Source organism: Podarcis liolepis (assembly GCF_965112155.1).
Source record: "Podarcis liolepis genome assembly, chromosome: 16".
Taxonomy (NCBI): Eukaryota; Metazoa; Chordata; class Lepidosauria; order Squamata; family Lacertidae; genus Podarcis; species Podarcis liolepis.
Window position 1 is genome coordinate 24,102,615 of NC_139567.1, and position 23,176 is coordinate 24,125,790.

Below are 23,176 nucleotides of genomic sequence, written 5' to 3' on the forward strand. Positions count from 1 at the left end.
ATTTCCCTTAAGCAGTTTAAACATTTGTACAAGCTCTTGAGACTTGTGTTTCTTAGGTCCTTAGTTGTAGTTACCGTATTGGCCTGAATATAAGCCTCACTTTCCCCCCAAATTCTGACTGTGAAAAATTAAAGTGCAGCTTATATTTGCGACCTTGCGGTATGCAGCCAGGAGCGCAGGGCAAACAGCATCAGGAGCGCGGCAAAGTGGTGCCTGCCCCATGTGTAGTCCCCCGTCCTCTCCCCCAAGAGTGAGGAAGGGGGAAAGGCTGCCAGCAATGCAGTGTGCCCCCCACTCCGTATGCAGCCAGGAGCAGCAAGGAAGGGTGTGCCTTATATTCAGGTATTTCTTCTTTTTTTCTCCCCCCCCTCCAGTTTTAAAGGTGCAGCTTATATTCAGGTGCTGCTTATATTCGAGCAAATACGGTAATAGAGGGGCCTTGGTTTACCCCCAAATCTGTGTCTTTCCTCCATTTCCAATCTCCTTACACAATGCCAGTTTCTCTTCTTTTCTTCAGTCTTGAGCTCAGTTCACCACATTCCCACATCAGTTTGCCTTAAAAAAAGTCTTCATGAAAATTCACCAGCATTTTAATATATATAATATAAATATAAATAAATAAAATAAAATTCAATATACGTTGCTCTTAATATGCACATTTTTTTGTATGCAGTTTCCCCTAATGTCCACATTCTTGCATACAATTTCCCCTAACACATTTTTGGGTTCTAGAACTGCATCACAGTGAATTTCCAAGGATATCTATATTTTGGTGCCTGCATAGCTATGGATAGCAGAGAAGCCTGCTTCTTTATGTAACCTACTTAGGTTTCTACCAGCCTCTCCTTCGTCCTTCAAATACAGGAGAGGATAAACAGAAGTGCCCAGCCTGACCTTTTCTTACTCACTGCCATCTTCAATGCTCTCATCTCCGCTCCAGACTAAATTGTCCTAATCTTTTTTAAATCTGTCCTGTTATGGAAATCCCTCCATCCAGGAGACCTCTAATTGCTTTCATTGCCCTCATGCAGGTTACTCCGCTCCTTTCTTTTTATGGGGAAGGTGGTGATCGAAAGGTGTTTGAGACCTGAATGGGAACTCTGTTACAGATTGCCGAGAGACCAGACAACTCAAGGTTACAGGGGACAAGCAGGACACAGGTACAAGTCCATTCCATATCAATCAGGAGGATAGACATTTGAATACTGATGCTAAAAGTGCTGTCTCTATAAAACTCAGAAATTCAGTTCTACATTAGATGCACCATTGGGCTATGTATAAGTTGCTTTTGGAGATGGCCATAGAGATAGCAGTCTTCAGGCTGTAACAGCTGGGAAGGGTCATTCCAAAGAGAAAAGGCCCCACCTGCAGATGTTGTCCAGGATTATCTATGAGGATGAGGATGGTGTTGCATGCAAAGCAGATTGTCTAATCCTGTACTATGGACACCTCTAGACTTGGGAGTCTTCTACTGCATTTAAAGGGACATTGGGATTGTCTCCCTTTGGAAAAGTGGCTGAAAGAAGAATGATCTGATATAAAAGCATGAACTCCAAAAGAGAAGATTCAGCAAAGCTGCAGACAGAACAGCAGGTGCTTCAAAGTTCTGAAGAAACATCAGGAGGGGCAAGATTGGCCCAGGGTCAAGGTGGGTGGGTTGCCATGGTAACAATGACTTGCCCTCCTTTGTGACATCTCTTGCTTCTTCCTTAAAAGCCACCAGCTACAGGTGTAAACTGTGGGTTAGTGAGGAGAGATCAGGAGAGATAGAGGTGTGGGTGTGGATGGCGGAAGGAGATTTTGTAGAGGCTTTGGATTTGGATTTTCTTATTTTGATTTTCTCATTTTGACTTTTATTTGATTTATTTGATTTCAATTGTTTACATTTAATTTTACTTGTTTTAATTTTTAATGCAGTGCATGGCAGTAATCCAGTATTGAAGCAACCAGGGCATGAACTATGGTAGCCAGGCTCTCTTGGTCCTGGAATGGCAGGAGTTAGTACCTCCTTTCTCTGCAAGCCCTGAATGCTCTTGGCTGCCTCTTTGCAGCTGTTAGGAAGTCCTACAGTTCGTTCAACGGCAGAAAGATGGAAGCAATTGGTAGGGATGTGCCGGCAGGTCTCTATTAGGCTAAACGTATTTCTGTTCTGCATCATGTCTTCTACGCTCAGGCGACTGAGAAATTTTCTGACACTAAAAAGGAGCAACAAAGTGGCCCCGCTCCAGCGCCATGAACAGCCTGTGGCACCAGGTGAGCAAGTGCCCCCCAGCGCCATTTTTGGAAGGGAAGGAATAGGCTAGGGTGGCAGCTCAGGGTATAGGATTTGTGGGGGAGGGGAAGCTATTAAAAAAAAATATATCAAAAGAGCCAGACTGCTGGATCTGACCCAAGGCTCATCTGGTCTAGCATCTGGAAACCCACCCCAGTGGCCAGCCAGTCTTGTGGGGTCTGCTGAAGACGCTATTGACTGAGAGAGGAGAGGAAGAATTTCTAGTGGAAGCAAAAGGCAGAGGCAGCTGATAGGACAGGGCTGGGGGACAGTTGTCAACTAGAGGGCCACATTCTCACATTCTGGTCAAGATTGGGCCCCAAGGCCTGGGGTTTGCCACTCCTGTCGCAAGAGTGTAGAAGCAGGGAAATCAAGGAAAAGATTCTTGAAATAATCTTGGAAGCTGCTAAGGGATGAACTAATCTGTCCCCATGTCCTTCTCTTGTTGCAGTTGTGCCACAGCTCTTCAAGGCTTTTCCAGAGCCTGAGGTTAGTACTGGGGGAAACAAAAGAGTAGGGACTGGATCCCTCAGACCCTCTGCCCACTGACTGTGGTCTTTGTCCCCAGTTCTGCAGTCTCTGAAGTGGAGAAGCCCTCACCTCACTATGAACTTTTGCCTGACTTTTGCCATTTCAGCCATTGGACCTTGAAAAGCTCTTCTTGGTCCAGATTATAGGGACTTGTATGGAGGCAGCACAGAGGGGCTTCAAAACCATTGAGCTGCCGAAACATCTGGCTGCTGAAGGAATTTTGGTGAGTGCAAAGTTGTGTAAGTTACCCTTACAGTGGGAGAACCAGGGATGGGATTTGGGGAACATGTTGTGGGACTGCCTGAGAGAACCGTGTAGGCATAGGGCATGGAGTTTTCCATTCCTGCAGAAAGCAAAGCCTGGAGTTTGGGGTTGAAGCTGTCCTGATGCCCGCAGAGCAATCTGACTTTTCTCCTCTGCTCTCTTTCAGGATATCCTGGGGCACCTGGACCAGTTTGAGGACCGCCCTGGGATCCTTGCCTTGGCCCTTGAAGCCTTCTTCCAGTTGAGGTGAATTGTGTTTCTTTTAACGGGTGGGGGTTGAGGTGGTAAGGCAGGGCTCTGGGATAAGCTCAGTGTGGGGAATAGTGGTGGGAGGAGGGAGAATGGGACAAGGGACACTTGGAGGAGGCAGAGTCTAACACTCTCCCCTCCACCCCTCCAGCTTCATGAAGCTCACAGGACCTTCCTGCATTCTGCCTTTCAGGCAGTTGCAGATGAAGACAATGAAGAGGACCAGGGGGTAAGTTGTTAGTCTTGAGTTCCCTTTATGTGGCTCTTCCTTTCTCCTTCACATATTAAAATGGTAAAGGTAAAGGACCCCTGACAGTTAAGTCCAGTCACAGACGACTCTGGGGTTGCGGCGCTTATCTCGCTTTACAGGCTGAGGAAGCCGGCGTTTGTCCACAGACAGTTTTTCCAGGTCATGTGGCCAGCATGACTAAGCTGCTTTTGGCACAATGGAACACCGAAACCAGAGCAAAGCACGGAAACGCTGTTTACCTTTCCGCCAGAGTGGTACCTATTTATCTACTTGCATTTTTTGGTGTGTTTTCGAACTGCTAGGTTGGCAGGAGCTGGGACCGAACAATGGGAGCTCACCCCATTGTAGGGATTCGAACCGCTGATCTTCTGATCGGCAAGCCCAAGAGGCTCAGTGGTCCAGACCACAGGGCCACCCACGTCCCACACATTACAAGCTCTCAAAATCTCGTTTTTTTCCCCCTCCTCCCACTCCGAGGACCCGCTGGGATGAAAATGGGCATCACCCACAGGAGCTCGAGGGGCATCTCCAGCGCTTGCTGTGGGGCCTTCTTAGTGAGGCCCCGCATGATGGCAATCTGGTCCTGCTGCTGTTTTTTGCAGATCGGATGCAAAAAGAACACCAACAATTACATTCAAGTTTAAATGTATGCAAAATATGCACCATAACTATTCATGGCAGTGAAGTCACAGTTCATACCTACTGCTAGGAATGGACCCTTTGTTTCTTCGGTAAACATTGAAGCTTTTGCCTTTTCCATCTAACCTGTTTACATTCTTTTTTCTGCACTAGGCATGGGGAACATGTAGCAATCCAGATGTTGTGGGACTCCAACTCTCATCAGCCCCAGCCAGCATGTCCAATGATCAGGGATGATGGGAATTTGAGTCCAAAAGCATCTGGAGGTCCATATGTTCTTCACCCTTGCTCTATCTCCATATTTACATAGTGACAATGTTTTATGAATCTTATATAATGGGTTTCAGTCTGTGAAACCTTATGCTTTGCTATTCCTCTTAGTCTTTAGTTAGGAGCATAGGCAGCAGCTCTTCAGGATTTCAGATGAGGAACATTCCCAGCCCTACCTGGAGATGCTGGGGATTGAACCTGGGACCTTCTGAATGCAAAACAGATGTTTTCACGTGGAGTTTCAGTCCTTATTATAGAAGGCGGTTCATTATGCTTCGGTTAACTCTATTCCTTTCCAATACAAACTTGTTTTTGTCTGCATTAAGTGTGGCAATGATATTATGTCAAATCTGGCATCGGAGGGTGGGGAGAGGTGCCTGCATTTTCTGGGTCACTTCCTGCTTTTCCAGCTGTGCGTTGCAACACTGAGTGGCAGCTTCCTTTCCAAACTTCCACTTATGTTGTTTATCTGCTTCTCCTTGGAGAAATTGTATTTCAGGCTGAAATTGGTCATGCTTGGATTCAACCAGAACTGATGTTCCATCTTTGAGAGAATCAAAAAGAAGAAGAGGAAATCCTCTGAGCATGCAGGTGACTTGTGCAGCTGTATCATCCTGGGGAAAAAACTTAGCAAGTCAATGTCAGCAGGGTGACCCAACAAACATGGTAGAAGGGACAAGGAACAAACCAGGGCTTCCTGGGCTGCAGCTCAGAAATGCACAATTACTTAGGACTCATCCACACATCTCCTTGAACGGTGTCTAGAAAGTCCAAGCAATTGCCCCACCACTTTCATCCAGAAAACCCACTCTTTAGAACAAAATGGGAACAAACAGCAGTCCATGGAAGATCCAATTACCATTTGTTCTGATTCAGCTCTAAAACATGGGTTTCACTAGGGGAAAATGGGGCAAAGAGATGTGTGGTTGAGCCCTTAGTCTAGTAGCTGCTGTGGGTTCCCCCACTATGCGTTACAAGTTTGCTCAAGGTGGAGTTGTTTCTGTACCATGGCTATACTTGCCATAGCAAGGGGGAGTTGCAACAAAATGTTGCAGCATACCCTTCTTCTTAGGAAGTGTATTTCTTATAGGAAGCAGAAGAAGGTGCCTTCTATTGAATCCATAGGTGGTCCTGCCCCATTTTGTGGGTGCCCGGTGAAGGCCTGTGACATCACACAGGTGGTGCAAGTGTGATGTCAAATGGCAGGAGGAGGCCCGTTATGGCAGGAAGGCACAACAAGGCCTATTGTGGCTGCAGGAAGGCCCGATGGGCCCCATTGGGCCTTCCTGTGGTTGCAGCAGACCTTGTTAGGCCTTCCCACAGCCTTGTTGGGCCTTCCCGCAGCTGTGATGGGCTTCGTTGGGCCTCCAGAAGATAAGGAGGCATGTGGTGGCAGAGGCGGAGCTAGGTGCTCTGGCACCCAGAGTGGTGTGCACCCGGGGGCGGTGTGAGCTTCCCGGGGGGTGCCGCACGTGGTGAGCGGCGGCCCAGGGGGGCAGCACAGCAATGTCAACCCCCTCAGGGAGGGCACCTGGGTCGGACCGCACCCACCGCACCCACCTTCCTCCGTCAGTGATTGGTGGTAGTGCACGGAGCCACTCCAGGGCCTCCTGGAGTTGGCTGCACCTCTCCTCAACTGGGCAGTGCGGCCGGCTGGGCTGGGAGCAGCGGGCTCCCTTGGGGGTGTGCTCGGCAGGAGCATATGCTCCCCTGCTGGGCCTGCTGACGTTGGGCGCCCCCCCCCCCCGCAGCATGCATGGCACCGCCACAAAAAATTGTGGGTGCCCTGTCCCTTCATGGGGAATGTGTTGTGGGGGTTGAAGCACCTGAAAGCCCCACACACTCGGCACCTATGACTGAATCAGACCACTGGTCCATCTAGATCCATACTGTTTACATAGAGATGCAGCGGATTGCCATGTTCCCAAGCAGTATTCCCTTCCAGCCCTACCTGGCGATGCCAGGAAGTGAACCTGGAACCTTCTGCATTCAAGACAGATGCTCTAGCACTGAGCTACAGCCCTTTCCCAGGGTTTTAGTGGGCCAATTTCTCCAAGCAGGTCATTCAATTCCCCCCTCTGCTTGGTTATCATATTTTTCCCCCCACACGATGCTATTGGATGATGGGTCAATGGTCAGGCAGTGTGGTGAGCTAGACAGAGTGCTAAATTTGCAGCAGCTAGGAACTGATACTTAAATCCATTGATGGGGCCTTCCAATGAGATTGCATGTTGGAAGACTAGTTGCTAGGAATCACAAATGGGGTAAGTGCTCCTGTGCCTTGCAGGCTTCCCATGGGTATCTGGTTGGCTACTGTGAGAACAGTATTCTGGATGGAATGGGCCATTGGCCTGATCCATCAGGACTCTTATTATATTCTTATTTGAACTGAGGAGACTCAAATTCCTGGCTGGCTACAAAGCTCACAAAGCCACCTAATGCCTGTCACCATATCCCAACCTTAGTCCACCTCACAAGATGCAAGGGGAAAACCCATGTTTGCTGTACTGAGGTTGCCTGCAAATTTCTGAGCCTTTTTTTTTAAGGTCTGGATCACATTGGCCCTACCTGTGTGTTACCAGTTCATACCTTACATTTACCTGTGTGCAGAGAGGATGCTTAAAAGAGAGTATTTGACAGAACCAATTGAATCAGTGGAATGGATGGAGGGGAGGGGGCTGGTTTGCAGACGGCTCATAAAATACAAACACAAACAACCCCCCAATGCCTCTCAATTCTCAAATCCCAAAAGGTCTAATTAGCAGAGTCTGGAAGGAAGCAGGCTGCCTCACAAATGAGTTGACTGGATGCTACCGTTAACACCTTCCTTCCAAGAGCCAATAATAACCCAGTGACTCATCAAGCATATTGCCATTCCCCAGACTCCAAAAGATGTTGCTTGTCCCAAAAAAGCTGTCATTCACCCCAATCTCCCCACTGCCCCTTTGGAAGTAGCTGCATATCTCCAGACCCATCTTGAGAAAGGCATCCCCTTCAGCCACCCAGGAGTCAGACTTGCAACTATTAACTTCCTCTGTATGAACATCTGGCTAATGGGCTACCATTTGTCATTATTATTATTGTTATTATTGCTAGCTCTATCATTACCTCTAAATCAAGGTCCCATCCAACTCTACAGTTCTATGAAAACATGTCCTGAAATGATGCACAAACCAAAATGCGGCCATCCTTTGAAATTTGCATATATCGAAATTTTGAGAGGAAGCTCTGCAGCCAAAAAAAATGTAGAAAAATACATATATTGGTGAAAAGGACATACAAAAAAAAATACAAAAATGCAATAAATGACGGAATGTTGCTTTGCAAAAGTGCATATATAAATATGTAGATGCACTCAAATGCTGGTGAATTTCCATGAAGACCTTGTTTTTTAATTGCAAACTGATGCAGAAATGAACTTAAGACTGGAAAAGGGGAAAATGGATAAAAACCAAAACTGAAATTTGTCCATTCCTAGACTCTGTCTTCCTTATTTTTCTACAGTTGCTGATCCATTTACCACCCCTACCTATGAGGAAGGGCCTTAGATTGGTGACAGAGTCTACCTTGCATGCAGAAGGTCCCAGGTTCAATCCCCAATGTCTCCAGATAGGGATGGGGAAAGACTCCTGCCCATCTGCAGATTTGTGTCTTGATTCTGGAGTATGTGTGTAAATCATAAATGAATTGTGGGATGGGCAGCAGTCGCTTAATTCTGCAGGTTTTTGAACAACAAAGCTGGAACTGCAAAAAGGATCCAGATCCAAATTAATTTATCCCGCTGTCTGTGCTTTTGTGTAATAGGAAAAAGGTATCAGCTGTCAATAATAGTACCCCCATGATAATTATTTGTATCCACTTTGTCCCAAACATGTATTGCCAGTATGTGCAAGAAGAAAGAATTGTCAGCAATCAGTATTTATAAAATTGAAGAAGCGGTTTTTGTACTTCCCTAGCCAGGATGCGGATCAATCCCTTAATCCCTTCAGTGTAAGGATATGTTCAGTTATATTCCTCTTTACTTTCTTTAGATTTATTCATAATGATTCCTTTACATTTACTAGTAATTGAGTTACAAAGAATGAACACAGTGGAAGCCAGAAAAATCTACATTAAACTAGTCCCCCCCCCACATCCTTGGAGTATATAAACAGCACCAGCTTAGCTCCCCTTAGACCTTATTATAAAATAAACAGAACTATATCCAACCTAAAACATGCTTCTCTACATTTGCCTCCTGCACCACTTTGTCATTTCCTCCAAACCAAATAATCAGCAGATTCTGCAATTTATCCCAGATAATGCACTTTCAGCTTGCAAAATTAAGGCAACCGATGAAGATCTCAGATATGGATGCACCATAATTTTAACGGTGATAACCCCAGGGTGCCGTGAATCCACCAGTGACCTTTGGGTGGTGTTCATGTTGCTTCTCTTCTGGAAAATGTGCTGCCCGACTCTGCCCAAAGTTAAATAAATCCCCACCTTTGCTTCAAAATCATTTATAGCATGTGTTTGTCCCAACTGCTTCCCCTGGCAGAATACTCTACAATCCAATGACGTCTGGAAGGACAAGCATATCCTATTATCTAGTCAAAGCCTCCTGGCACTTCAACAGAAAGGTATATCAACTCACAGCATATTTCCTGCAGCACAGACAAATGAATTCCTCCAAAGGAGCTTCAAATCAATTTGGGTACCAAAGGGACTCTGTGTCAACCATCTTTTTCATATGTGTCTCGCAGCCATCAGAGATGGCACGTGCCCAGAAGCCGGCTATTGTTTGCACATGCAGGTGTATTCATGTTGCCTATTTATTTATTTCAAAGCATGTCTAAACTGCTTCATATTTAAAACCTCTAAGAAGCATGCAAAAATACAGCATAAAAGCAACAATATAATAGCACAAAAACAGAAAAACCACTTTGAGATTTTTTTTCTTTTTTGTTTAGAAACACATACTTCTTAGAGATTTATTTATTGACTGTGTGTGGTACTGTATATCAGTCTTTGTAAATCTGCTCCTGCCAACCTAGCAGTTCGAAAGCACATCAAGTGCAAGTAGATAAATAGGTACCACTCCGGTGGGAAGGTAAACAGTGTTTCCGTGCGCTGCTCTGGTTTCGCCAGAAGTGGCTTAGTCATGCTGGCCACATGACCCGGAAAAACTGTGTGTGGACAAAACGCCGGCCAGTAAAGTGAGATGAGTACCACAACCCCAGAGTCGTTTGCGACTGGACTTCACTGTCAGGGGTCCTTTACCTTTAGGCTCTCAACACAGAATACAATTAACAAAGTACAATTATAGCGAGCAGGTTTTCTGGGCCCTACCAGCTAACATGTTCCAGGTTCCAGGCTCTTCACTCCAAAGACAGGGGGATGAAGGACCCAAAAGATGCCTGGCATATGTTGGCATCTGTCTGTCTTGAGAGGCAAGGGGGTGAACCTCTGGGGGTGAAGTCAAATTGTTGCATTAGCAGCAACAGCATGACCTCCTCAGGGTGCAAGCCTGGGCAGTGTGTTTGTAGGTCCTCAGCTGCCCATACAATAAAAACTCCGCTCTCAGCCTCGCTAAAGTGGTCCACGGGAAAACAGAGCAATACATTTGGCACCAGCTTGGCTGCAGGAGTTGCTGGAAGGAGGCTGTTACTGCCTCCTGTTGGAGTGAGTTCCGTAGCTTAACTCTGCATTGTGTGAAGAAACGCTTTATTTTGTCTGGCCTGAATCTTTCAACATTCAGCTTCAGTTCTAGGCTTATGAGAGATGCAGAAAAACATTTCTCTATCTATTTATCTTAACCCACCTTTTGGACATGATCCTATCCCTTTTCTACTGGGGCAAAATCAACCCAGCCAGATGGGTGGGGTATAAATAACAAAATCAATATTACGTTTATGAAAGACTGCAAGGATTAAGAGCTCCTTGTAGATGCAAATGCTCCAATTGCCTTGTTCCTTGTTCACAGGGGAGTGTATCTGCAGCCCCATAATGCCTAATAGATGAATAGAATAGATGTTCCAGGTCCTCTCGGTTGATTTTTATTGAGCTGATGTGTATGAAATTACCTAGTCATGGGGAAAAGAGATTGCTCTTCCCCACCCTCTCCCCTGGGGCCCTTCTGAGATGTAATACCACACTCCATATATTGAAAAACCATTGTAATTTGATCAAAACTGTCGTCTCCATCCCATAATTTTCTCCCACCTAAACTAACCACGGTGGAACAACAACAACAAAATCTCAGCCTCTTAAATTTGATCTGCATGGATGTGTTGGAATTGAATGTTGAAATATGAAAGGAGGAGAAAGTGTCTCACTGACAGCTTAGAGGGAGCCAGCATTTTTTGGTTTCTGTGTGCAAGACAGGGCCAGGACCATTTATTAAGCACTAGTCGACCGAACTGTCCTGGGGAACTGTCCATGTACATTTTGCAAAGCTGGACAAGCTTTCATATGATCTGTCCACATATTCAATAATAACAGTTGCGGAGAAGCTTGAACAGATTATATTTCTTGATAAACTTAGGACCAGAATACTGAGACCTGAGGGCATTGCCACAAGAGATGGAAAAAATGTCCCTTGGATGCTTTTTCAAAATAAACAGATAAATAAACAAATTGCAAGCTGATGTGGAAATCTGAATTTGATATTGGGGGAAAACAGAAACTTAAAAACAAACCCTAAATGGAGCCTTTTACCTATCCCCTAGTGGCTTTCAAAGGAGCACATTTGTTTTGAAATCCTGGAAGGGGCTTGGGGAGAGAGAGAGAGAGAGAGAGAGAGAGAGAGAGAGAGAGGCGCTGTGTGTTAAACCACAGAAGGTCAGCGGTTCGAATCCCCACGATGGGGTGAGCTCCTGTTGCTCGGTCCCTGCTCCTGCCAACCTAGCATGTCAAAAGCACGTCAAAGTGCAAGTAGATAAATAGGTACAACTCCGGTGGGAAGGTAAACAGTGTTCCTTGCGCTGCTCTGGTTTGCCAGAAGTGGCTTAGTCATGCTGGCTACATGACTCGGAAGCTGTACGTCGGCTCCTTCAGCCAATAAAGCGAGATGAGCGGCGCAACCCCAGATTCGGCCATGACTGGATCTAATGGTCAAGGGTCCCTTTACCTTTACCTTACTGATCTTGTGGCCTGAGGCAAGTGGCTCAGCTTGGCTCATGACAGAGCTGGCCCTGACATTCTGTCACAATACTCTTCATGGAAAACAATCCCAGAAACTCGGGGGGGGGGGGGACAAAAGTGTTTTGCAGCCAGTCAGAACTAGCCCAGAAATTGAGAGGAGAGAAGCCGGCTGGAAATGCGAGAACAGTTCCCTCACCTAAAACAAAGAAAATTGATGTAAACAGAATAAATAAATAAACAAATGATGCATTTGTTTACAGTCCCATTAATTGACAGAACAGCTGCCGTCCTGTGCAGGGCAGTCTCATTAAAGTCAGCAGACATAAGATCAATGTTTTTCTTTCCTTTTCCTGAGGAAGATTCTGATGACTATTAATGGGAGGAGGGCTTATTTTGCAAGCTCATCTGCTTCCCTTTTCTCCTTGCCTCTTAACATGCAACCAAAGGAACATAAAGGGACGTTCACCAAATTCCCAGGGGACTTAAGATCAAATGGGCCAGGCAAATGGAAATCTTGCCAAATACTTTTAAAGACGGCAGCTTCCTGTTTTCTTCCAATCACCTTCTAAACAAGCTGATATCGAAAGAGCCAGCTAAAATGAGAAGAGGCCTTTGGTAATAAACATAGTTCAAGTGGTTGGCTCCTGTGGGAAAATCAGAAAGAGGGGCTGGAAACCCTCTTCCCCTCTTCCTTGTCAAAATGGTATAGATTGCAAAGATCTATCCTTTTACTGCTGAAAACAATGCTCGCCTCCAATTTCCTTCTGCAAAATGTGATGTCAAATACTTTCCAGATATTCTAGGGGTATTTGCCTGATATTGTTTACAAATAGACTATCTGCCTAAGAATATAAGAACAGCCTTCTGAATCAGGTCAATGAGACAAAGGCCATGACAAGAGATAGTATCTCCAGCCTTTTCCAATTGCTGGAAACTGCTTGTTGTCCTGCTTATGGATTTCTCATAGGCATCCAGTTGGCCACTGTGAGAACAGGATGCTGGACTAGATGAGCCTTTCTCATGATATAGCATGTTGTTGCTGTTTAGTCGTTTAGTCGTGTCCGACTCTTCGTGACCGCATGGACCAGAGCACACCAGGCACTCCTGTCTTCCACTGCCTCCCACAGTTTGGTCAAACTCATGCTGGTAGCTTCGAGAACACTATCCAACCATCTCATCCTCTGTTGTCCCCTTCTCCTTGTGCCTTCAATCTTTCCCAACATCAGGGTCTTTTCCAGGGAGTCTTCTCTTCTCATGAGGTGGCCAAAGTATTGGAGCCTCAGCTTCAGGATCTGTCCTTCCAGTGAGCACTCAGGGTTGATTTCCTTCAGAATGGATAGGTTTGATCTTCTTGCAGTCTATGGGACTCTCAAGAGTCTCCTCCAGCACCATAATTCAAAAACGATATAGCACAGCTACCCTTATTCTGCACAAATTTGACTAATCTCCCTTGAAAGCCATTCGAGTTGGTGGCCATTACTGTAGTTTCTGGCGACAAATGCCATAGTTTAACCACGTGCTACTATGTGAATTCTTTTCTCCATCCTAAATTTTTTATCGTTCAGTTTCACTGGAAGACTCCAAATTCTAATATTAAGAAAGGGGGAGGATAACCTCTCTCTATTCCCTTTCTTCACACCATGCATGTTTCTACCATGTTTTCCACCTTACACAAGTTTTTTCTTACTATCCTAGAAAGGCTCAAATGTTGCAACAAATCCTGTAAAGCTTTAAAAGACAATTAGACAGCTTCAGGAAAGATTAGGATAAGTACAAAAGCCAGTGCTTAAAAAAAATGTTTAGGGGTATCCTCATTTTCCTACTTGTAGTGAAATACTGCCCCTCAATGAGGCCAAACTTAGATTCACAAAATGTTTAGGGGTATGCGTCCCCCCAGAAAAAAACCATTGACAATAACAATCTTTCACCTTTCTTCTTTTTTACACAATTGTATAACAATTGGGTTTTTTTCCATGTCTTATTTTACCTTGTGGATTTATTTTATTTGTGTGTGTGTGTTCTATCTATCTATCTATCTATCTATCTATCTATCTATCTATCCAGTGCTTTTTTCGGGGGGGGGGGATGCAGGGGTACGCATACCCCTAAGCATTTTGTGAATCTTTGTACTTTTGTCCATTTACTATATTTATTTCCCCCCGATTTGAACTATAAAATGGTGATTTTCTTGAGTCAAGATGAGAATACCCCTAAACATTTTTTAGAAAAAGCACTCTATCTACCTGTATCTAGTGTGTGTGTGTGTGTGTGTGTGTGTGTGTGTGTGTGTATTCATGAAATAGCAAGCTAGGCACAGTATAGTACCTGAGTGTTCATATATATACATTTACCTAAATGTACACCAGAGAAGGATGCACACACACACACACACACACACACACCCAACCGGCACTATACATTTAAGGCATTATAATACCACTTTAAACAGCCATAAGCTCTCCCAAGTAATCCTGGGAACTGTATGTACTTTGTTAATGGGGCTGAGAGGTGTTAGGAGACACACACCCCATTCCAGTCACCTATAAAAACCAGTGCTTTAATGGTCAATCCCTCTTCCCAGCACCCTTAACAAACTAAATTTCACAGAATTCTTTGGTTGAAGCCACTACTGTTTAAAGTGCTGTTTTAATATATAGCGCAGATGTGGCCTGATATTCTTAAGAAGATAAGCCTTTGGGAGGAACAGGTGCAACTTGAGTTTAAAGCGATTTATCCAGAATCAAAAAGTCTCCAGTTTTCTCCTGCTGAAACATTCTTCACTTTCCCAATCACAGACACAACAAAGCATAAGTTCTGTGTGCATGCACAACCACACCACAGCCTTCTGCTACTACAATCAGAACATATTGTGAAAATTAAGCAAATATGCCTGTGTACATGAGATTGAGAGTGGCTGGGAGCTGCCATGAGCTCACCTCAGCTGTTCAGGGGGTTGTGGACGGAGCCTCTGTTGTTAAAATGGCTAATTATGCATTAAGAATTGCAAAATAATTCTCAAGACATGTTCATCTGCATGATAATTAAATTGTCCAGATTCATTTCAATGTTGTTTTTGGACTGCCTTTATTTTTTACTAGATAGAGAGACAGGGAAAAGGATAGAGGGATGTACAGAGTGGGGTTATTTTGGAGTGTTTTTTTTAAACCAAGGTACCTCGGGTTAAGAACTTAATTCGTTCTGGAGGTCCATTCTTAACCTGAAACTGTTCTTAACCTGAAGCACCACTTTAGCTAATGGGGCCTCCCGCTGCTGCCGCGCTGCCAGAGCACGATTTCTGTTCCCATCCTGAAGCAAAGTTCTTAACCCGAGGTACTATTTCTGGGTTAGCGGAGTCTGTAACCTGAAGCGTATGTAACCTGAAGTGTATGTAACACAAGGTACCACTGTACTTGATTTCACCATATTTACTCCCATTACAGAAATCTGACATTTTGACCCAGGGATTTTTGGTGTGTGTGTGTGTGTGTGTGTGTGTGGAAGGGAAGAGAGGATGGAGGAAAAAAGTTGGAGTTGACTTGTGAAAGAGGACAGTGTCCCAACTGCCATAAAGAAAGGAGGGCCTAATAGCTAGGGGCGGAGGAAGGGGGGGTGCTGCGGGGGCGGGTCGCCCCAGGTGTCACCACTGGGGCCACGCGTCTCTCCTGGGAGTGACGTGGTGGCTTAGGTGCCCGCAGGCTCCGCCCTGCCCCAGATGGTCCACCCACCGCCTCCCCCTCAGCTGTAGGGCAGCTGAGTGGGAGGAGGCTGGCAGACTCCTTGGAGGCCCCATGGAGTGTCCTGCTCCGGCTCACCCCACCCTGCGGTTGGCTGGCCCTGCCCCCATGGGTGGCTGGCCCTGCCCCTGGGCGCAGAGCACACACGCCGCCCCAGGCTCCCTATTGGCTTGCTCCTCCGTTGCTAATAGCCATGCTGTCTCCCCCCTTTGAGTGTTTGCTTAATCGGTGACGATGGAAGTTGGAGCCCAACAACACCTGTAGGGCACCACCTTATCTGCCCCTGATGTAGAATCATTACCAGGACACTGTGCGGGGGGGGGGGGAATTGTGTCTTCCATGGGCTGCCCATAGTGCTTCAGTAATTAGATCACATAGTGATGCTCTCAAGAGTTTTAGTGGCTCTGTTTCTCAAACACCTCAGAAGTTGTGCTGCTGAGCACCCTGTGTCTGAGTCTTACTTTCATTATAAAAGCTCTAGCAGACAGTAGTCAGTGCTGCTTGGGGATGCTAAGAAACTAAAACATATTGAGATTTATAAATGGGGGAAAAAAACCCAAGTTTTTTATTTCTTAATTTCCCTTCTAATGCTATTAAGGAAAGTGCAATGCACAGTCCTGCCAGTGCAGTTTGGAAAGGTTCAACCTGCCATCTTAATTCAACATGGAATCCAACGGTATCCAAACATAGACCAAAACTTGCCTGATTTTGGGAATTGCCATGCTAAATCTGGTGATGATCCTTAAGACGTGTTTGAATGCATATGGAGCAGACAGACATCTTTCCAAAATTTATAGAAGAGAGAGAAGGGGGGAAAACAGTCCCTCAAACCAGTTCACACAAGGGTCAGTAACTGAGGTGGGCATCCTCATCCAATCTTACATAATTTTCCTGTTCCTCCTATTCACCCAAATGCCCTAGAATTCCCGCCCCTTCCATTCTGTACAAAGCTCTGACACAATACAAGTGGGCAGGGAAGGTTCTTACAGAGTCGAGATAACAATGGGTTTGCCCTCTGAACCTCATGGCATTGTATTCAATCCGTATTGGAATAGCTCTCCACAAAGTACTGGGTTCCTGTTCAGCTGAGGCAGAGCAAGGATAATGAATCTGGACAATTTAATTTGTATGCAGATGAAGGTGTCATGAGGGTTACTTCTGTAGTGCTTAATGAGTAATTAGCAGATTGAATGGGAAAGACACACCTCTGTAACCTTCTGTGTGACTCAGGCAAGGATTCAGCACATACCAGTCATTCCCAATTCCAAACAACCTGCCCATTGCTGCCACTGGCCCTCCCCTAAAAGACAATTTGTATTCGTCACTTGCTTTGGCTTCGATGTCTTATCAGTCGTAATCTCCTCTTCACTCCGTCTTGCTCTGGGCAGCATTTCATTAGCCTGTTGTCATGCAGGGTGTGGACAGGGGCAGCCTGCCCCATTTTAGTGCCCAAGGCAAGCCAGGAAGTTGTCGCTCCCCTCACAGAAGCCTCACTTATTGAGGTTGTGTGGCAGCAGCTTCCAGTAAGTTCTCACTGGAGGGCATCTCCATGCAACCCCAGCGGAAGTGGCAGTGTCATTGGGGTGCCCATGGAGGTGCCACCCCATGGGATTCCAGCATCCAAGGTGGCTGCTTCAGTCTATCTAATGGGCTGACTGGCCCTGGGTGGGGAGATACCCTGAGTCAAAGCCTTTCTCTTGTTGTCACAGCTAAAAGCAGATAAAAAATGAAAGCATCAGCATTGGGGCATGTCCCAGTCACTTGGGCATTTTCATTTTCAAAAAGTTTCTCTAATTATATGCAAAGTTGCCATAAAACACTCAGAAAGACTCAGGCACAGAGTTATGGAAGAAAGCTTCTATTTATGAAAATATAACAGCAAGGAACTGCAAAATAAGTAATGCAAAGTAACAAAATCAAAACATAGACTGGGCTGGGAAGGTACTTGATACAGAAGGGATTCTGTATTAGGGCAGGTTTATAGGTATTGCCAAAGCAGAGACATCACCTTGCCAACAAAGGTCCGTATAGTTAAGGCTATGGTTTTCCCAGCAGTGATGTATGGAAGTGACAGCTGGACCATAAAGAAGGCTGATCTCCGAAGAATTGATGCTTTTGAATTATGGTGCTGGAGGAGACACTTGAGAGTCCCATGGACTGCAATAATATCACACCTATCCATTCTGAAGGAAATCAGCCCTGGGTGCTCTCTGGAAGGACAAATCCTGAAGCTGAGGCTCCAATACTTTGGTCACCTCATGAGAAGAGAAGACTCCCTGGAAAAGACCCTGATGTTGGGAAAGATTGAGGGCACAGGGGAAAGGGGATGACAGAGGGTGAGATGGCTGGACAGTGTTCTCGAAGCTACCAGCATGAGTTTGACCAAACTGTGGGAGGCAGTGGAAGACAGGAGTGCCTGGCGTGCTCTGGTCCACGGGGTCACGAAGAGTCAGACATGACTAAATGACTAAACAACAAAATGGCCCCGAAGACAAGGATCAGGCTGAGAACTTCATTGCAAAATTTGGAGAAGTGCAAACTCCAAAGAACTGAACTTTGATCTGCACATCAAGAGGCATGGAATGGTTCAGTCTGGGGCAGGCCATGTTGAAATTTAAGATGAATGAATTCAGGGGTGTTGGGTTGCTCAAAGCACTCTTTCTCCATACAGCTTGGAGCAGTTTTCCTCTAATCCTCCAATGCTGTGGTTTTGTTTGTATTGATTTATGGCATTTTACTGTATTCTGCTTTAGCATGTGGTTCACCATCTGGGGGGCCTCCGGGCTGAAAAGTGGTATATAAATCATCCTCATCTTCCCTACTTATACCATATAGAGATACTCCCTGCTATGCAGCATGGATGTATTGGAATTGTCTGGAATGAGGAACTGAGGTTGACTTGAAGAGGGGTTTTTTTCCTTCTTCACTCTCTCAACACATCAAATGAGCTAGAGATGTGAGGGTATTTCCTTTCCCCTCTAGCATGTGGCTCCATGCATTGCACATTTAGATATTTTGACTGAGCACTCAAAATTTGCATGAAAGACAAAATTTGCATGAAAGACAAGGGGCTCATCGGATACAGTTTGTGTCACTTCAAGCCAACTGTGGCTGTGCCAGCCAGGCTGATATAAAGGTAACCCTTTGTAAGGAGATTCTGTATGGGGGAAAATGTAAATTGTGTCTGTTATTATTATTACTATCTCTCTTGTGAGTTTTATTTATTTGCTTTCCCTTGATTTATGGACCACACAAATCTGCTCATACTCCAGGCTCAGGGAATTGGCCAATTATTTAACATGACAAACTAAATATGGTTTAATCAGCTCCCTGCATCTATCACACAGATGCTCATAACTATTCATACACCTCATTCATCACTGGATCTCGTAGCCAAGCTACACAATCTGCAGGCTTCTGTGATGCATCTGTTGCTGGACTATCACCTGAGATGGCAAGTGTGGGTATCAATGTTTTGAATGATCTTCCTTAAAGAAAGCTACTGCACATGGCTAGGCTAAATCTTGTCACCCTGACAGGGCAATTCTGTTACTATTTAAAAAAATAATGGGAAAGAAGTCAAACATTTTATTTCCCCCTCCTTGGATGAAATGCCATATATCCAGGAATGGCTACAGCACACTGATCTTCTGCTTCCTTATTTCAGATCTGCCTTCTTCCATATATCTTCTTGTTGTTGTTCCATCTTTTGTGCTACAAAGACATCCTAAAATTCTTAAAGAACCAATACAATTAAATGGCAAAACAACATTTAATATCATGAAATAGCAGCAATAAGATGACAAAGTTAACATCAGAGCAAACTTTAAAAGCAGCAGGTCACTAGTCACTAAAAGTGCACATTGAAGAATGAACAGAGAAGAAGCCTGGTAGATCTTTATAGAGAAAACATTTGAGAGTTTTGGTGTCACCAGTGAAAAGGCCAAATTTCTGCTACTTGTCTTTCTAACCTCACAAGATAATGGGACAGAGTAAGGCCTCTGAAACCAGTATTACAATATGAACAGAGTCACGTGGGAGAATGCAGTTCTTGAAGTACTTCGATCCTAGACCATTATGAGCTTTCAAGGTTAATGCTAGCACTTTCTGAAATGAGCTGAGAAAGAGATAACTTGTGTAGCTAGGAAAGATTAGAGTGATATCTTCCAATTGTTGGACCTAGGACAACAATCTGATGGCAGCATTTATATCTAAACCCGTCAAAATCCTCTTCAAACACAGAACAGAAGGGTGTCTGCATTGGCCTCTGTGATGCCATAGACTGTAGTCTGTACTGTGTGAGGGAAGGAAACCAGCAAACCAACAAAACCAACTCCTCTATCCCACACTAACTCTTCAAATTTCTGACTTCACAAGCTGCTGCTGTGTTTAATTCTGCAGCTAACTACCCTATTTTCCAACTCAGCTTATATACAGTATTTTTACTCCCCTTCTCAGACAGAAATAAAATAGATTGCTATTTCCCCTAGCTGAACTATTGACCCTCCTGTACAGACCTTCCTATGCAAAATGTCCCCTTAACACTTTTGACCTTCCTTTTGACCTTCCCATGCAAGACAGCCATTAAACAAAAAAACCAGCAATTTTACAATCCAACTTTTACAGCCCCAAACTAAACACAAATTGGTGGAGAGTCTTATTCTTTCCCTGGCCATATGATTGGTGGGCATGTGGTGCTTCTGGACTGGCTAGGTCAATCCTAGGATCAATCCTAGGATCCTCTCCTGGTCATAAACAGAACAGGACCTCCTGTTTGAATTCTAGGCTCAAGCTCCAAGTTCATATGCCTGAAATTTACTGCAGGGACCTGGAGCCAAAAATACATGTTCCCATAATATTCTGTGGCTATAATTACATTTGCATTTTTCTCCCATATAATGAGAAAAAAATGGGCATGCACACATATTTTTAAGAAAAGAGAGTGAAAGCCATCTTAATAACTGGATCTAAATCTGTCCAGATCATGCAAAAGGGAAATGAAGGATCTATAAAAGAGCTTTTGTTCTAATATTATCTGGTAAACTGATAGCAAGATGATAGTCTTGCTACAAACAACAATTTAGATTTGAAGGTGGTATATACCTGAAAGCTCTGAGCTGCGAGGTCTGCAGAGTGCTGCTCAGCCATTTTCTGCCTTTGATCAAAATCCCTTTCATCTGAAGGTCTCTGAGCCCTTTAGTTAAGCATCACAGCTCTTCCTCTTAGTGAGAGGGAGAAGAAAACACTCACCCTGTTTCATTGATGGGCAAACTGGTAGGTGGATGCAGATGGTGATTTGCCAAATAGCAATTTATTATGTGGTTCATTAGGGCAAATGGGGAGCTGGCCCAACAACCTAAGACTGCCTTCAGCCAGCTCCCACCTGCCTTCTTCTGTACAACTCGATTAGGGGTTGGCCCTGGCTGTCAGCTTCTTCCTCCTTAATCTTACTGAAATCAGCAGAGAGAAGGATGGGGACAAAACCAGGGTTTGTTGGCTCCACTCAACATTACCCTTTCTCCAACCTGTCATGGACTCTGGTGCTACCTGCTGTTGGCCTCCTTGCCTTCTGCCTTTCCAGTCCCAGTGTGGCCTAGCCACCACTGGTTGTACATGTAACGGCTTGGAAAGTGGGTTGTCAGAGCTCACAGAAATACTATGAGCTCAGACAATCTTGGGCTCTGCAGGTGAGCTCAGTTGCCTGTATCACACTGCCAAGTGGCTTTTATTTTTTACTTTTTATTTTTTTAAAAAACACATGGCAGGTGCAGCTGCATGGCAAACTATGTGTCAAAACAGTAATCTGTGCAGGCTCCATGTACTATTCTGCCAAGTGTTGATTTTTTTAAATAAGACATCTGCCTAAAGAGTTTTACCATACATCCAGGGCAAATGTGTGCAAAAACGATTACCAGTATGGGTTCTCTATCACCCTTCCAAGCAAGAAGGGACATTTTCCCACACTTTGGGGGCAGTGAATGTGTAGTGAAATAGTCATCAGCATCCACCAGAGTGGCCTAGCAATTGCAGTTGTGACTAGGGATGCAAGAGAATTCTGATGGAAACAATGTTTGTTTATTCATCCCATGACAAGAACAGAAATCAATCCAGTAAATATGATTAGTATTTGCTGTTGCTGTTGCTTTCGGTCCACAAACAACACATAATAATTATGTTTTTCTCCATTTGCATTGCATTTCCTTTGCATTGAAATTAATGCGGTGGAATAATGTGATGGCAATGTGATATACGTAATTAATTACATAATTAATTTATGTAATTCATTGCATAAATTGTGCAAGTTATGTGATTTCACAGGGGACAGTGAGATGAATGGCAGAGGTTTTTTGACAGAAGATGAACTGCAGTGGAGCAGAAACAGTGCTGCATGTGATGAATACAGGGCAGAGAATAAAACAACTTTCCTTGTTCTGACCCCTATTCTTTCCTTTCAATAGACCTAACAGGGTCACAGTTTATATTAGGGCATGGAAACCTGATGTCCTCCAGACTTTCTTGGACTCCCTATTTCATCAGCCCCAGCCAGCATGGCCAATAGTCAGGGCTTGTGAGATTTGTAGTCCAGCAGTAAAGTAAAGTAAATCTGGAGGACCAAGGTTTCCCCAGTCCTGGTGTATGTTCTGTGAAACCTTGAACCTCAGCTGCTTCTAGGTCTAAGCTAGGGATGGAGGCCTTGTTCCTGTCCTCCAGGTGTTGATGAACTCCAATGTCCGTCAACCCCAGCCAGCATGGTCAATGTTCAGGGATTATGGGAGTTGTAGTTCAACATCTGGAGGGTCACAGATTCCCCATCCCTGGCCTAGCTATCAAAAGGCACAAAATGGATTGTGGAGAAACATCTCTCTCTGTGTGTCTCTCTGTGTCTCTCTGTTTCTTTTGTTCCTTCATGCCATCATTTTGCTCTGCTGACTCAAATCAAGGCTGCCAACTTCCCATGCCACCTCTTCACCTTATATCCCAACAGGACAAATGACTTGTTTGATCTGAACAGCAACCAGCTTTGTAAAGGAGAGGGAGAGTGCGGTTGTCAAGAGTGCTAGTGATGTCATGGGTTTCTAAGCAACAGCCATTTAGCTCTGCATAACATTCTGGGTGAGAAGGCAGATTAAAGTCTGTACCTAGACATCCATTTTGCCGAACAAGAAAGAAGAAGTTTGGCTGTTGTTGCTCTGCTGAGTCAGGAACATACTCTCTTTCTTCCGCTACCCTGCCTCATTCCTTTTCACAGCTCATGAAGCAGTTGCTGTAGAAATTCTACCATAGTCTTTGTATTTGGAATCTGTTTGGATCTCACTGGAATGCTAGAAAATAAAAAAATTGTGGGGCCAAAAAACCCTGCACTGAATACAGTCTGCTATGAATGTGGCCTGTTTGGGCAATGTGACAGGTCTTGTGCAACTAGTTCCTTGTGATACTTTAATTTTATCCTGGTCTCAGCACAGACCTTTCATGAGTGCAATTGTTGTGAGTGCAGTTCCTGCATGACTTTGAAAAACAGAGCTGGTGATAACTGTGGTACTGCACTCACATGTAATGCTAAGGTTCAGTGGGAATGCTCTAAAGTGTAGCGTCCCAGAGAGAAGATCGCTAGCTTGTTCTTGGCTATAGTTTGTGCTTAAGGAGAAGAGGGTTTACCTGTGAGTCCAGGTTCAGATAGCATGCTAAGCCAGCCTTTGCCATATTGGTATGCTTCAGATGTCAACTGATAGGAGTTGGAGTCCAAAACTTTTGGAGAACACCAGATCTGTGAGGGCTGCACTAAGACAACCCTTGGTTTAGCTGTTGTCCCACACTGAAATAAAAGGATTGAGGTGGGTCAAA

General features: G+C 44.8%; 1 protein-coding gene across 4 annotated transcripts; it reads left to right on the plus strand.

The window, feature by feature from the left end:
- Positions 1-220: 220 nt before the first annotated feature.
- LOC310696056 (uncharacterized protein) lies at positions 221-23,176 on the plus strand (the record flags this gene model as incomplete). Of its 4 annotated transcripts, none has more annotated exons than XM_083481202.1 (8): positions 221-342; positions 1,032-1,160; positions 2,174-2,253; positions 2,724-2,761; positions 2,910-3,026; positions 3,234-3,313; positions 3,468-3,545; positions 22,320-23,176. In XM_083481202.1, 8 exons carry the CDS (start codon positions 221-223, stop codon positions 22,393-22,395), a joined length of 720 nt encoding a protein of 239 aa, XP_083337328.1. In that variant the 3' UTR covers positions 22,396-23,176. The 4 variants fall into 4 exon arrangements, with proteins under 4 accessions (XP_083337328.1, XP_083337329.1, XP_083337330.1 ...); XM_083481203.1 differs by lacking the exon at positions 22,320-23,176 and adding an exon at positions 12,047-12,688; XM_083481204.1 differs by lacking the exon at positions 22,320-23,176 and adding an exon at positions 4,961-5,060.